We start from the raw sequence: 14,437 nt of genomic DNA on the forward strand, positions 1-14,437 counted from the left end.
TTTATTTTGTATCACATATAGTAAAAATGAGTGTGAAATAGGACTTTGAAATTTTAACCACTTTTTAAAAGATTAAAGTTTGACTACGATTTTAGAGTATACCGAGTTGCTTGAGGGTACTATGATGTTAATAAATATTGTGTAGAATTTCATTTTGTACAAATTTGTCAAATATTGTATTCAATTTGGACGAATTGTTTAAAAGTTACAAGATATAAATAAATGAGCGACGAATTTGTTACTCAGGAGGATGAATTTGTTGCTCAGGGGGATGAATTACTGTCTAAGTTTGATTACGATTTTAAAGTATACCGAGTTGTTCTAGGGCATTTTGATGTTAGTAAATATTGTTTAGAATTGAATTTTGTACAAATTTGCCGAATATTTCAAATACTTAAGACGAATGGTTCAAAAGTTACAATAGATTAACATTAAAATAAATAAATGTTTAAAGAGTTTAATTTGTTTATCGTCTAGCAAATATTTACTACAATATAAAGTAATAATAATAATTAATATAATTTGAATAACATTGAAAATCCTTGAACAATAAATTATGAATTATTTTAAACATACTAAATTATTTTGTTATTTTTAACTTCTATATGATATTTTTATAAATATTTTGAATAACTTACAAGTATACCGAGTTGTCCTAGGGCATTTTGATGTTAGTAAATATTGTCCAGAATCAATTTTGTACAAATTTGTCAAATGTTGCATTTAATTTAGACGAATTGTTTATAAGTTACAAGAGATGTTTATAAATAAATGTTTAGGAAGTATTAAAAAGTATTCACTACAATAATAATTATATTAAATATAATTTAAAGGAAATCGAAAATCCTTGAAAAACTTATATTTTAACAACAAATTATAAATTATCTAAAGTAATATAACAATTCTTTTTGTTATTTTTAACTTCTTTAGAACAAATATTATGAACGATTTACATATATAATTTTAAGCAATAAAAATAATCATCAATTTGTATAAAATTATTGATATAACGTTTTTTATCGAATAGTTTGTTAAAAATAAATAAATTAAATAATTAGAGAGCGATATACAACAAATTTTTATGATCATTTTTATCAATGAATGGCACTACAAAAATATATTTGTTTAAAAAAAATCAATAGTAAAATAAGATGTTCTACAGAAATTTTGCTTATACAGTTTTATACTTAATTTTATCTAAAATAATCTTTTCTAATACATTTTTTTTTTTATCTCAATTAATAAAAAAGTTTTCTTAACAAAAACTAAAAAAGTGCACCATCAAATCTAATAATAGTTATATAATATTAATATCGCATTAGTTGTGTTTTAAGTGCTTTCAGAAATTTGGTGACATGTTTTACAAAAATTTTAATTATACAGTTTTTTAACAAATTTTATCTACATTATACTTTCCTAATATAAAAAAATGTTATCTCGATTAATAAAAAAGTTTTCTTAACAAAAACTAAAAAAGTGCACCATCATATCTAATAAATTTTTCAATATGAAAATTATTTTTGACGAAAAGGTCAAACAGTTTGATACTAAAATAATAATTTATAGATGAATATATATATATATATATATATATATATATTATATATATATATTATTTACATATATATATATATATATATATATATATATAATATAAATTAATTTTTATATCTTTAACCTTTGACTTTAGTGTTTTTTATATCTAGTTTCACCTAGTCTTCACAGTTTTTACGTTATTGTTGAATCTTTTTATTTTAAATAATAAAACTGAGAAATTATGCATACAAAAACGATTTGTTTATACGGAACAAACTTGAATTTGAATAAAAAAAATGTTAAAATATTCAAAAAATCCACTTTTACCCGGAAACAGAAACCGTTAATGAATCCGTTACGAAATCTTAGATGATTCTTATTAGATTTGTATCAAAAGACGTAGAAATGAAATTTTTAAATATATATATATATATATATATATATATATATATATAATTTAATTTAATTTTTGATATTATCAGTTTGTTTTTCAACCAATTATCAAAGCAAAATATGTTTTTATGTTAGAAATCTGCTTGTTAAATAAATTATTTTGTTATGATGCCGAAGGTGAGATTTTTACAAATGCACTTAAGTTTTTGTTAAGAAAACTTTTTTATTGATCGAGATAGACGTTTTTTGTATAAGAAAGGATTAATCTAGATAAAATTTGTTATAAAATTGTATAATTATAATTTTTGTAAGGAATCTCACTACATTTCTGTAAATACTTTAAATTAAGCATTGTGATGATAATATTAAATTAACTATTAGATATGATGGCGCACTTTAGTTTTGTTAGGAAAACTTTTTATTAATCGAGATATGAATTTTTGGTATAAGAAAAGATTAATCTAGATAAAATTTGCTATAAAACTGTATAATTAGAATTATTGTGAGATATCTAATAATATTTCTATAACGGCTCAAACACAAACTGTCTAAAAAATGGCTATTCATAATATAAACGTTGTTTTGATAACGGAGTTATTCATACATGTTTCTGATTTTGTTAGAATTAATTTTATTTAAGCAAAATAGATCTAGAAAGTATTACCAATAATTTATGTATTATTTTATCAATGTTCTAAAAAAATCATATAAATTTTATAGTTTATTGTTTTAGTGGATTCTGTAGCAGCTTTTTAGTTCAACTTTTTCCGGTATAAGATGAACATTTGTGGCTTAAAAATAAAATTTTATACATAATTATATAATTAAAATTCTTCTAAGACGTCTGGTAACAATTATATAAATTATCAATTGCAAAAATTGAGAGAAACTGCTCTTCAAAATATTACAATAGAATTGTTATGTGATATGAAATGCAGAACTTTTTTCAGTTTTGTTATAAAAACTTTTTTCCGGATTGTGATAGACAATTATTATGTTAGACAAGTTGAATATAGATACAATTTAGTATAAAACTGTATATTTAATATTTTTGTAAGGCATTTCTATGAATTACTACAAATTTTCGAACACAAACTTTAAAAAAATCATCCATCACTAAAGAAAAACGAAATTTGTAGGTTTTCAACTGAAAATTGAGTTAAAAAATTTATTATTTCTTTTTCTACTTCTCTGGAATCTATTTCTCAAATATTTTAAAACACTTATCTAAATAAGATTTAGAAAAAAAGCTTCTAATCTATGTTGTCAAAATAGAATAACGGTTATTTGGTTTTGGACATGGAATTTAAATGAAATGCATTTTAAAACGAGTTTTAAACACGTAATGTGATGCATTTCTATATAGAGAAATAAATTATGGTATCAATTAGGTCTTTGTTTAAATTTAAAAAATATTTGGACATAATTATTTAAAAAAATTGATTATAATAAATAAATTTTGGAGAAAGAACCAAGATTATTAATATGAAGGATGAGAAGTATTTTTTTCATTTTTAATTTAGGAATATAAAGATTTTTTTAAGTGAATAGAAACAATCAAAGTCACAGATATTTCTATTTATTTATTTTAAAAATATAAACAATTTTATTTACAATTATATATATAATTCCATATGAGTCACATATTTCACAAACGCGTTCAACTTGATGTAATTACTCTCTTAAATCGTTTTTATATAAAAACTTGTACATTTTACATACATATATATATATATATATATATATATATATATATATTATTAATAGAGTGGCATATTAATTAATAATAGTTGATTTTATAAAAGCAATGCCAACAGATTTGTTTTTGTTGCATAGAGAAGGCACAACACAAATGCGACCTTGTTCGAATTAATTTATTTAGAAAAAATATAAAACCAACAGCTAAAATTACTTTTATTACATAAATATAATTTATAGTATTTTATGCACCTATTGGCAAGTTGCTGTAAGTATTGGAAGTTGGAAAATTCAGGTATTTTACCTGCAAATACAAATTTTCGTGAAGTGCTTTTGTTGGTTACATCATTTATAACTTTGAAATTATTTGTTGTAGGAAATTAGTGTATTTGGGAAATCTGTACTAAATTCAATACTGAAGAATATTGTTTAACATTATATGACCCTACAGCAACTCGGTATAGTCATAAATGATAATTGAAAATAAGGAAAAAAGTTGAAGTAATTAGAACTTAGCCAAAAGTACGTTTTTGCCTATAAGATCGCCTATAACTTTTGAACCGATTTTTGAAAGTTAATGAAATATTCGGCAAATTTGTACGAAATTCAATAATCTACAACATTGTCTAACACTACCAGACCCTACAACAACCTGGTATACTCATAAATTATAATCGACATAAGAGAGAAAAAAATCGACATAATTTAGCCAGAAGAACATTTGCGCCCATAACTTTTGAATCGATTTTTGAAAGTTAATGAAATATTTGGCAACTTTGTTCAAAATTAAATAATCTACAACATTGTCTAACAATACCATGCCCTACAACAACTTGGTATACTCATAAATTATAATTGAAAATAAGGAAAAAATGTTGAACTAATTAGAACTTTGCGCGCAAGAATTCTTATAACTTTTGAACCCTTTCTTCGAAGTTAATGAAATATTTGGCAAATTTATACAAAATTAAATAATCTACAACATTGTCTAACACTACACTGCCCCTACAACAACTTGGTATACTCAGAAATAATAATTGAAAAAAAGTTGAACTAGTTAGAACTTAGCCAAAAGTACATTTCGCGCAAGATCGCTCATAACTTTGGAACCGATTCTTGAAACTCAATGAAATATTCGGCAAATTTGTATAAAATTGTATAATCTACAACATTGTCTAACATCATGATGCTCTACAACAACTCGGTATACCCAAATACCTGCCTTAGAAAACACAAAAATTATTTCTTCATAAACATACACGTACATTTGTATGTCGTGTGCCTTGCGTCGGTACATAGTGTTCATTAAATCTTGAATAACTTTAAAACTATTTGCGCGATTTTAATAGTTTATATGGCAAATTTGTACTAAATTCAATAATGTGCAATATTGTCTAACATCACAAGCCTCTACAACAATTCGGTATACTCATAATTGGCAATTGAAAGTGACATATATTCGGTGCATCCGCATAAGTGCCTTCAGTCATTATTTTTAATATAACTTTTAAACTAATTGCAGAAACTAAGTAGTGTCTTCAGGAAATTTATGCAAAATTTAATAGTCTATAATATTGTCTAACATCATAGTGCTCTACAGCAACTCTGTATACCCAAAAACGGCCTTAAAAAACTGACAAATTATTTATTCATAAACATATGTCGTCTTGTATTCTGTATCCGGGATATTGACCTGATATCTGGAACACGTTGACCACTACTGCTTTATTTTATATATATATATATATATATATATATATATATATATATCAAGAGAGAAGTTTTTATTCAGTTTTCCTTTCGTTCGAATAAATTCCGAACGTTTCGCTATCACTTCAATGCGAATTCACTTTTCGCATTTTAAAGAGACACTTGTTAAAAACAATTTAAATTTAATGTGATTTTGTATGTAATTTAAATTGTTTATACATTTTTGTAAATATTAAAAAATAATTTATTAAATTTCTCCGCACGGATAATATACTAAAATTAGAAATGTACCACAAAACTCTAGATTTGGGAAAAAAAAATCTGTTGTGTTCTGTTGGGATTTATGAGTACACCGAGTTGTTGTAGGGTCTTGAGATATTAGACAATATTGTAGATTATTGAATTTTGTACAAATTTACCAAAGACTGTATTTAAATTCAGCAAATAGTTTAAAAGTTATAAAACTATACAAATACACATCAATTAATTGCATGACGAATTGTATCCATGAGTATTTGCAGTTTTATGAGTATACCGAGTCGTTGTAGGGCATTATTGTGTTAGACAATGTTTTAGATCATTAAATTTTAAACAAATTTACCAAAGATACTATTAAAATTAAGTAAATAGTTTTAAAGTTATAAATTATTTACTGAACAAATCGCACATTCCCCTGTTTACTATCATAATGTGTATTACTGCCTTGCAGTATATTTCCAAGTTTCTGAAGTGCTTTTTGAGTATACCGAATTCACGTAGAGTCTTGTAATATTAGACAATATTATAGATTATTCAATTTTGTAGAAATTTACCAAAGGTACTAATTAATTTCAGCATATAGTTTAGAAGTTATATATAATATACTAAACAATTGCACTTTTTCCTGTTGAAGAATATTGAATAAATCAAATAAAAGTTGGAAAAGAGATTTTTAGGAGAAACCTCTGTCTAATAAATTTGATTACTTTTTCTTACTTTTCTCATAAAAATGAAATAAATGAATAAATGAAATAAAAATAGCGCTAAATAATATTCTAAATCAAATCACAAAAAGTATTTCTGTATCTTCTCTATGATGTCACCATCTATTTTTTGACAAAATTTGATGTCCATAGACATTTTTAGTCATTTTAGTAATTTCTCTTACTTTTTCTTAATAAATTCTATTGAATCATCAACATTACAACAAATTCCACACTAAAGTCTTTTATTAATAAAAAAAGAAATCTCTGACCGTGTAGAGGAGGAGCAGTTATGGCAACTTTCATTTTTGGCTTTTATCGTATTAAATTCGGCCAAACTAATACACATAAATAAAATATACACATTTACATACACACACATATGTATATATATATATATATATATATATATATATATAAATAATTGTTAAGAACGTCTCTCACATTCATCTCGTTTTTCGCCCGAGGCATTTTTGCCACATATGGTTATACTTGTACTTTGATCACATTTTTGTGAATATTTCATTTTTGAAGATAAAATTTATCGATTTTAGTATTTGTTGTCATAGTAGACATGTTATAGTATGACCTATTTGAATTTCAGAGCTGTAGGATAAATCTAAGGCTCCAAATAAATTTACAAATTTGGATCTTTAAATTCTGTCTTGATACTTGTAAACTTTTAGGTGTTTGTTGTATAAGATTTTTAATATTTTTAATTTAAATATAGAGTTCATCAATTTTAGTATTTGTTGTTCCACTAAACATACTAAAAATTAATATATTTAAATCATCGATGTACAATATAAAATAAGCTAAGAACAATAAATTAACATACTATTTGGCAGAAAGAGCATTTGTTTGTTGAATGTTTTTAAACTAATCATGTTATTTGAAAAGTGTTTTTAGCAAAACTATACAAAATTAAATATTCTACAATTTTGTCTAAAACCACAAAACCCAGCAGCAATTCGGTATACTCTAAAATAACCATCAAAAACATGTAATTCAGCAGGTTTTGACATTTTTACATGAAATCCCTTACAACTTTTATACCATTTAATATATAAATGATGTATTTGGAAAATTAAATTATCTACAATATTATGTAGATAATTCAGACAGGACTCTATAACAACTCGGTATACTCATAAAACGTAATAGAAATTGAAAAATATATTTTATGGGTTTGCCTTTGTTAACAATCTTGAGGACATTGTGACGTAACATCTTTTATATCGTCTAAACCATTCGATTAGTATGAATGATGTATTCAACAAATTTGTACAAAATTAACCAACCAACAATTTTGTCTAACATTACAAAACCCTACAACAACTCGGTATACTTATAAATGACAATTGAAACTTAATAATATTTCCTGCACATTTAATAATTGACAAAAAAGACAAAAAAAATACATTATTGACTTACAAAATTCACAAAAAAGTACATTTATGCGTACCATCGTGTATAACTTCTAAACCATTTGATTAGTATGAATGATGTATTCGGGACATTTATGCAAAATTAAACAACAAAAAACATTGTCGAACATCACAAAATCCTACAACAACCCGGTATACTCATAACGCCAATATAAAATACGACATTCATACGAAGCATCGGCAGTACCGTTTTGCGCACCATCCCTTATAACTTCCAAACCCTTCGACTAATCTCAACGATGTATTCCCAAAATTGCTACAAAATTAACCAACCAACAACTCTGTCTAACACTCCAAAGCTCTGAAACAACTCCTTCAACCCCAATTTCTTCTTTTCCAGGCGTCGACTTCACCCAACACCAAATCATCTTCAACGAACGAACAACACAAACCAAATTGTCACAGACAACATCAGTTGTCACAGCAACAATCGACATCTCCTACGATGGCCAGAAGGCACAGCAGCTCTACAGCTGGACAACAGCTGCTGAGCAGCCAGCAGCCTGGATCAGCCCTAAGGGATAAACCTATAGATCCTTACATACTGCTGGAGGAGGATTTGAAGGATATTTATGATGATATTAGACAGGTAAGGGGGAAAAGACTTATGTTTCTGGTCTTGGTCGGGTCATCTAGTATATATATATATATATATATATATATATATATATATACGAGGTCTGTTCAAAAAGTACCCGGAATTTTTTCAAAAAAATATTTATTTATTCGTCTACATTAATGTGGTCCCCTTCAAAGTAGTCCCCCCCAGATATAATACACTTATGCCAGCGTTTTTTCCAATTTTCGAAGCACCCTTGATATTCACTTTTTGATATGTCCTTGAGCACTCTCGGCGATTCGGCCTTTATTTCTTCAATCGAGGAAAACCGCCGTCCTTTCATGGGTCTCTTCAACTTTGGGAATAGGAAAAAAGTCACACGGAGCCATATCTGGTGAATTTTTGCACTTTGCAACACTTTATTTCATTTTTTGCGCAAAATTTAATACAAATTCTTTGACTTTTCAATTCTTCCATTGTAAAAATCGCCGAGCTCAGAAAAACACGTCGAACCTTAGCGACTACCACAGACAAAGTAAACAGTGAATATAGCTGAAAATTTCATCATACTTTAGGGGCATGTATACCAACACAATAAAAAAAAAATTTTGACAATCAGACACTCCAGACCCGCGAAATTTAATTATTAGTAATTCCGGGTACAACAAAATTATTGCGGCAAATGGAGAGGAAAAAAGCGTGTGCCCTGCGATTTTTTTTACTGTGCTCCAATTTGCTTGATATTTTGAAAATTAATCTTAATCTTAAGTTCAGAAGTGAAAACAATTTGCACTCTGTCACCACCCTCGGTATTAATTAGCTTATAACTCTTTTAATTCTGATTTTATCAGAACTTGTAATATACTATTTTAAAGGTAATTAAATGAACTACAACTTTTCTATTATAAATTTTACCGTAACTTCACTTATTTTGTAACGGCGAAGGGGTTAAAGGGCTCGAAAGATACTCTGGTTGGACAGCCGCGCACTCTTTAAACAATCATAACTCTATCGATATTTTTGTAACAGAAAATTAATAAAAAGCAATAATTAGTCTGAAAAATACCTTGAATTTTCATCTATATACCTTTATACGTATCTTTTATTCTATAATAATGAGAAATTGCTTGTTTTTTTTAAATAGATTTTTTATCATGAGCTTTTTGAAGATCGTTTGTACTAAAGTTGTGGTATTTTTTAGAATCCATCAAGATCTCTTAAACCAAGTTAATTCTAGATGGAAAACGATTATTTTTAATTTTGGTGAAAATGGCACTCATAAACTATTTGATTTAAATGAAAAAAAAAACATTGTATGCGTCTTTTATTTGCATGATAGCTCACACATTTTACACGCAGCAGTACTCATTTTAAAGCTTATTTGAGCACAATAAAACCCCGTTTTCATATCCAGCTTAATATTGTTCCTAGAACACTTTATAAAACACCGATTTATTAAGATTTTAATTTATATAATTTTGTTCATTTCATTATTTTCGTTAAAAGGTATATTTTAGCCAAAAAAAAAACAAAAAAACGCAGAAAAGAAACAAATATTCAGTAGCCAGTAACTTGAAAAGTATTTGCTTTTCAAGTGTTTTTTTTTTGAAAAACATTATTAAACATTTTTCTCTTAAAATTAGTTCTTTTATTGAAAAGAAATGTTATCCCTCCGGAAAGTACAGAAAAAGAGTCTAAATTATTTTCACTTTTGAACTTGAGAGTAAGATGAACCTAATTCCAAAATTTCATGCAAAAATTCAGACCCAAAACGCTCCATTGACTTGAGTAAATATTTCGTATTCAATGCCAAACATATGAATTTTTGACACAATGACACTTCTAAATAATTTTTTGAATAAGTAAATTTTTTTGTATTGTGATTTAGTAAAGTAAGGCAAAACACGACTGCATTAGTTAAAAAATAATAATTTGTCAAATTGAATTATAGACTAAGTTTGATGTGCCATCACCTGTCAGAGGCATGTTGACTGTATTTTATTATATTATTTTAATTTTTGGCACATCTCAGCTGCTTTTCGGCAAAAATAATGTAGACATTACATTTTTCTTATTCATAATCATAAATATATTATGTTTTAATATTGTCTTAGCCTATAAGTAAATAGAAATGTTTGGCAAATGACAGTCTTCATTTGTTTTTAATGTCAAACTATGCCTTAAATATTTTCAGGGTCAAACAATGATAAGCGATTTTTTGTAATTTTTTCTATTTATTTCTACAATCTAACTATATTTCTGTGAATCTAAAAATTCTAGAAAATTTCCCGAACAAACTTCAGGAAGATTTATGAATATCTGAGTAATAGTTTAGGAGGATTAACTTTTCATACCCCATTACAGAAGAATTTTATATATGATATATATATATATATATATATATATATTATATATATATATATTTACTTTCTGGTATTTCAGGCTCTGCTAGGATCAACAAATCAACCAGAATTGGACGTAATATCAACATATTACTTCGATGGACAAGGAAAAGCTTTAAGACCAATGGTCGCAATTTTAATGGCCAGAGCTATCAACTATCACATGGGAAACAAGTAAGTAACTAGTGGTGTATGGCATCGTGCCTTAAGGCAAATTGCTGAAACTTCCCGTACCGTAATGAAATATTCGAGAAATTTTAAACGTTTTCAAATATATTATTACAAATACTGTAACTTTCATTATTTTTGCTATCTTATTGTTATATCTGAGCAAATCAAATGTAAATCATAAATCATAAATCAATTTATCTCCAGAACATTAACAATCGTCATTTCATTTCGAATTCAATTTAAAAAAAAAATAGTTGCCTAATTTGCACAAAATTGAAAAAGTGCTCACGTATAGTCACAGTCTAAACGCATTTGCAAAATAAATGTATGTACTAAATATGAAAAATATAAAATATATGCTTTATTAATAAGAAGTGTGAAACATTTGCGATTAACTGAATAAAGTACGTAAAGTGCTCTTGTAAACACAATGTTACTATTCAACGAGCTATTCAGAACGCACTGTTTGTACTAAAACCTTGTAATTTTAGTATGTTGTTACTAAATGTATGTACTAAAAATAAAAAATACTAAAATATATGCTTTTAATAAGAAGTGTGAAATATTTGCGACTAACTGAATAAAGTACGTAAAGTGCTCTTGTAAACTCTATGTTACTATTCAACGAGCTCTTCAGGACGACCCGTTTGTACTAAAACCTTGTAATTTTAGTATGTTGTTACTAAATGTATGTACTAAAAATAAAAAATACTAAAATATATGCTTTAAATAAGTGTGAAATATTTGCGACTAACTGAATAAAGAACGTACAGTGCTCTTGTAAACTCTATGTTACTATTCAACGAGCTCTTCAGGACGACCCGTTTGTATTACAACCCTGTAATTTTAGTAGGTTGTTACTAAATATGTGTACTAAATATAAAAAATACCAAAAAGTTAGTTTTCTTAATAAAAAGTATGAAATATTTGTGATTAACTGAATGAAGAACGTAAAGTGCTCTTGTAAACACAATGTTACTATTCAACGAGCTATTCAGAACGCACTGTTTGTACTAAAACCTTGTAATTTTAGTATGTTGTTACTAAATGTATGTACTAAAAATAAAAAATACTAAAATATATGCTTTAAATAAGTGTGAAATATTTGCGACTAACTGAATAAAGAACGTACAGTGCTCTTGTAAACTCTATGTTACTATTCAACGAGCTCTTCAGGACGACCCGTTGTATTACAACCCTGTAATTTTAGTAGGTTGTTACTAAATATGTGTACTAAATATAAAAAATACCAAAAAGTTAGTTTTCTTAATAAAAAGTATGAAATATTTGTGATTAACTGAATGAAGAACGTAAAGTGCTCTTGTAAACACAATGTTACTATTCAACGAGCTATTCAGAACGCACTGTTTGTACTAAAACCTTGTAATTTTAGTATGTTGTTACTAAATGTATGTACTAAAAATAAAAAATACTAAAATATATGCTTTTAATAAGAAGTGTGAAATATTTGCGACTAACTGAATAAAGTACGTAAAGTGCTCTTGTAAACTCTATGTTACTATTCAACGAGCTCTTCAGGACGACCCGTTTGTACTAAAACCTTGTAATTTTAGTATGTTGTTACTAAATGTATGTACTAAAAATAAAAATACTAAAATATATGCTTTAAATAAGTGTGAAATATTTGCGACTAACTGAATAAAGAACGTACAGTGCTCTTGTAAACTCTATGTTACTATTCAACGAGCTCTTCAGGACGACCCGTTTGTATTACAACCCTGTAATTTTAGTAGGTTGTTACTAAATATGTGTACTAATATAAAAAAATACCAAAAAGTTAGTTTTCTTAATAAAAAGTATGAAATATTTGTGATTAACTGAATGAAGAACGTAAAGTGCTCTTGTAAACACAATGTTACTATTCAACGAGCTATTCAGAACGCACTGTTTGTACTAAAACCTTGTAATTTAGTATGTTGTTACTAAATGTATGTACTAAAAATAAAAAATACTAAAATATATGCTTTAATAAGAAGTGTGAAATATTTGCGACTACTGAATAAAGTACGTAAAGTGCTCTTGTAAACTCTATGTTACTATTCAACGAGCTCTTCAGCACGACCCGTTTGTACTAAAACCTTGTTAATTTTAGTATGTTGTTACTAAATGTATGTACTAAAAATAAAAAATACTAAAATATATGCTTTAAATAAGTGTGAATATTTGCGACTACTGAATAAAGAACGTACAGTGCTCTTGTAAACTCTATGTTACTATTCAACGAGCTCTTCAGGACGACCCGTTTGTATTACAACCCTGTAATTTTAGTAGGTTGTTACTAAATATGTGTACTAAATATAAAAAATACCAAAAAGTTAGTTTTCTTAATAAAAAGTATGAAATATTTGTGATTAACTGAATGAAGAACGTAAAGTGCTCTTGTAAACACAATGTTACTATTCAACGAGCTATTCAGAACGCACTGTTTGTACTAAAACCTTGTAATTTTAGTATGTTGTTACTAAATGTATGTACTAAAAATAAAAAATACTAAAATATATGCTTTTAATAAGAAGTGTGAAATATTTGCGACTAACTGAATAAAGTACGTAAAGTGCTCTTGTAAACTCTATGTTACTATTCAACGAGCTCTTCAGCACGACCCGTTTGTACTAAACCTTGTAATTTTAGTATGTTGTACTAAATGTATGTACTAAAAATAAAAAATACTAAAATATATGCTTTAATAAGTGTGAAATATTTGCGACTAACTGAATAAAGAACGTACAGTGCTCTTGTAAACTCTATGTTACTATTCAACGAGCTCTTCAGGACGACCCGTTTGTATTACAACCCTGTAATTTTAGTAGGTTGTTACTAAATGTATGTACTAAAAATAAAAAATACTAAAATATATGCTTTAAATAAGTGTGAAATATTTGCGACTAACTGAATAAAGAACGTACAGTGCTCTTGTAAACTCTATGTTACTATTCAACGAGCTCTTCAGGACGACCCGTTTGTATTACAACCCTGTAATTTTAGTAGGTTGTTACTAAATATGTGTACTAAATATAAAAAATACCAAAAAGTTAGTTTTCTTAATAAAAAGTATGAAATATTTGTGATTAACTGAATGAAGAACGTAAAGTGCTCTTGTAAACACAATGTTACTATTCAACGAGCTATTCAGGACGCACCGTTTGTATTACAACCTTGTAATCTTAGTATGTTGTTACTAAATGTATGTACTAAAAATAAAAAATACTAAAATATATGCTTTTAATAAGAAGTGTGAAATATTTGCGACTAACTGAATAAAGTACGTAAAGTGCTCTTGTAAACTCTATGTTACTATTCAACGAGCTATTCAGGACGCACCGTTTGTACTAAAACCTTGTAATCTTAGTATGTTATTACTATATATGTACTAAATATAAAAAATATGAAATTTATATATGATAGAAGAAAATTACGAGTTATTATAATCATTCAGATAATGTACGTTACAAAATTCAATTATAAATTAAAATCTCTTTATAAATTTTAATTCAACATTTGCAAATAATTCTGTGCGACATTTTCGCTTATACTGTG

General features: G+C 26.7%; 1 protein-coding gene across 1 annotated transcript in view; it reads left to right on the plus strand.

Moving 5' to 3' along the window:
• LOC113389007 (decaprenyl-diphosphate synthase subunit 1-like) overlaps positions 1–14,437 on the plus strand; it is a 226,872-nt gene that overhangs the window by 142,199 nt on the left and 70,236 nt on the right. The window contains exons 2-3 of the mRNA XM_026626039.1: positions 8,088–8,336; positions 10,749–10,882. Of these exons, the coding sequence (XP_026481824.1) occupies positions 8,088–8,336; positions 10,749–10,882 (383 nt within the window). The remainder of the gene's footprint in view (positions 1–8,087; positions 8,337–10,748; positions 10,883–14,437) is intronic.

Source organism: Ctenocephalides felis, unplaced genomic scaffold (assembly GCF_003426905.1).
Source record: "Ctenocephalides felis isolate EL2017-DRISC unplaced genomic scaffold, ASM342690v1 CF-g0.4_SCAFFOLD_03573, whole genome shotgun sequence".
Lineage (NCBI taxonomy): Eukaryota > Metazoa > Arthropoda > Insecta > Siphonaptera > Pulicidae > Ctenocephalides > Ctenocephalides felis.